General features: G+C 38.1%; 1 protein-coding gene across 1 annotated transcript; it reads left to right on the top strand.

The window, feature by feature from the left end:
- Positions 1-230: 230 nt before the first annotated feature.
- On the top strand, positions 231-1,235 carry LOC102419614 (olfactory receptor 6C4). The gene has a single exon (XM_006093687.1). It carries the CDS (start codon positions 249-251, stop codon positions 1,176-1,178), a length of 930 nt encoding a protein of 309 aa, XP_006093749.1. The 5' UTR covers positions 231-248; the 3' UTR covers positions 1,179-1,235.
- The last annotated feature ends 1,561 nt before the right edge of the window (positions 1,236-2,796 follow it).

Below are 2,796 nucleotides of genomic sequence, written 5' to 3'. Positions count from 1 at the left end.
TAAGAGTACAGCAATAGATGGACTTAAGAAACTATAAGACTTGGGAAAAGATCACTTCTGTAGAAGACCTGGGGCTTCCATGGAGTCTAGTCCAGTCCAATGGGACACTGGCCTGAGCCAACTGGATGGAGAGTAATTAATATATGACCTGATTCTATTAGTTACAGTCAGCCTTATCTCTCCCACCCTGAGAAAATTCAGTTTTCATCATTCTCATCTCTTTTCTTTAGATCTACTGAAGGTCAACAATGAAAAACAGGACCATGTTTACTGAGTTTATTCTGTTCGGCCTCACAAATCAACCTGAAATCCAGGTCATGATATTCACCTTTATGCTCCTCACATACATGCTAAGTGTTCTAGGAAATCTGACCATCATCGTACTCACACTGGTAGACCCACACCTCCAGACCCCCATGTATTTCTTCCTCCGGAATTTCTCTGTCTTAGAAATTTCCTTCACATCCATTTTTACTCCCAGATTTCTGATCAGCATGACAACAGGAAATAAAGCCATCAGCTTTGCTGGATGCTTAATTCAATATTTTTTTGCAATATTTCTTGGGGCAACAGAGTTTTACCTCCTGGCCTCTATGTCCTATGATCGCTATGTGGCCATATGCAAACCCCTGCATTACCTGGCCCTTATGAGCAGCAGAGTCTGCACACTACTCGTGTTTTGCTCCTGGCTGGGGGGACTCCTAGCTATCTTACCCCCAATCTTCCTGATGAGCCAGGTGGATTTCTGTGCCTCCAATGTGCTGAATCACTATTACTGTGACTATGGGCCCCTCCTGGAGCTTGCCTGCTCAGATACAAGTCTCTTAGAACTGGTGGTTATCTTCGTGGCTGCTGTGACTCTGGTGGTTACGCTGGTACTGGTGACACTTTCTTATACATATATTATTAGGACCATTCTGAGGATCCCTTCTGCCCAGCAGAGGACAAAGGCTTTTTCCACTTGTTCCTCTCACTTGATTGTCATCTTCCTCTCTTATGGCAGCTGCATGTTTATGTACATTAATCCCTCTGCAAAAGAAGTAGGTGCTTTCAACAAAGGAATAGCTGTGCTGATCACTTCAGTTACTCCCTTGTTAAACCCCTTCATTTACACCCTAAGAAATCAGCAAGTGAAGAAGGCATTCAAGGACACCATCAGAAAGATTGTGAAACTTTAAATAAAAGGATATATTTTAAAGTATTGAGTGGACCATATTTTAAGTGCTGAACTGGCCCTTGAAAGTAAAAAGATGAAAGGCATTTCTCTAATTTCAAGGAATCTATAGTATAGTGCAGGGGTCCTCAAACTACGGCCCGCGGGCCACATGCAAATACAAATATTGTATTTGTTCCCGTTTTGTTTTTTTACTTCAAAATAAGATGTGTGCAGTGTGCATAGGAATTTGTTCATAGTTTTTTTAAAAACTATATTCCGGCCCTCCAACGGTCTGAGGGACAGTGAACTGGCCCCCTGTTTAAAAAGTTTGAGGACCCCTGGTATACTGTGATAGAAAGGTTTTTGAACTGTCAATTTTTGTAATTGGTTTATTTTTAAAATAAAATAACATGGTAAGTGTTATTAGAGAAGGATGAATGAGAATTTATAGAAAACAATTGGAGAAATTAACTGTTTTCCAGAAATGACTTGACATATAAGAAGAAAAGCATATTACTTATTTAGGAGAATTGGAAGATATGATTTTGAGTGAAAAAGAGAGGCCAAATCATGAAGGTATTCAATTGCTAACTATAGAGTTACTTGAACTTTGGTGAGTCAAGAGAAGTTTTAAGAAAGGAAGTTATATTATCAGCATTGTCTTGAAGGAAATCTAGCATTGATATTGCTCTTCATCATAGAGCCATGAAGACTATGCTTCTAAGTGTCAACAATGACTCTCCTCCCCTTTTTCTCTTATTTTCCAACTGCAGCCATTACAACTTCCATCTTTCCATAAAGGAAGAGTTTCTTAAAGGATGTACATTCACTCCATTTTTCTCCAACTGAGGCAAAAATAATCAAGATTTTTGTCAACTCACATTTATTTTTCTAGAAGTTATGGTTAAAAGAGGTTTCTAGAGGCAAGGTTAGAAGACTTTCACAGACCCTAAAAGGATGTATTGCTGCTTTTCTTAGCTGATATCTTTTTAAGTTAATAGGTGATATCTCCCACTCTCTCTTTTTGGTAGTTTCTGGTGATTTTTTGTTAATTGCGATTTTATTTTTATCTTTTTGCCTCCTTTTGTTAGATATTAGAAAGGACAAATTCTGTGGCGTGGCTCCATTCTTTTAACTTTTCCCCAAATTTTTGCTTTTGTTTTTAAAATAAGCCATGGATGCCTGTTTCATAAAGTGAAAAAAAATATGATATCAATGCAGTTTTATATCTAGAATGTTCCAAATTATGAGTCTTAGCAACCAACTAGGAATAGACTATCCTACCAAGAACTCCACACATGGATCAGTGTAGCAACTTATATTTGAATAAGTGGTGGAAGGGGCTCAATTTCAATGGAACCAGGAACATTTTGGAAATCTGAGTACTTGCACATAGTTTAATAATATCCTAATGCACTGTGGAATGCTGATTACTGTTTGGGGTACAAGTGGAATATCATCTGGTGCATTATCATGCTTTGTATGTAGTAATAATGTTGAGTGGGCTACCATCAACAGCATGTGCCCTGGATATCTCTGAGTATGCTGAGGTAAGAAAGAAAATTATTTGGTGTAAGCAAATTTTAAGAACACTAACCAGGGCTTCACCCAGCCTTTACAATATAAGAATTTAGAAATTA

Source organism: Myotis lucifugus, unplaced genomic scaffold (genome assembly GCF_000147115.1).
Source record: "Myotis lucifugus unplaced genomic scaffold, Myoluc2.0 scaffold_119, whole genome shotgun sequence".
NCBI classification, from domain to species: Eukaryota; Metazoa; Chordata; class Mammalia; order Chiroptera; family Vespertilionidae; genus Myotis; species Myotis lucifugus.
The sequence above is the reverse complement of the archived record's forward strand: the minus strand, read 5'-3'. Positions and strand labels throughout refer to the sequence as shown.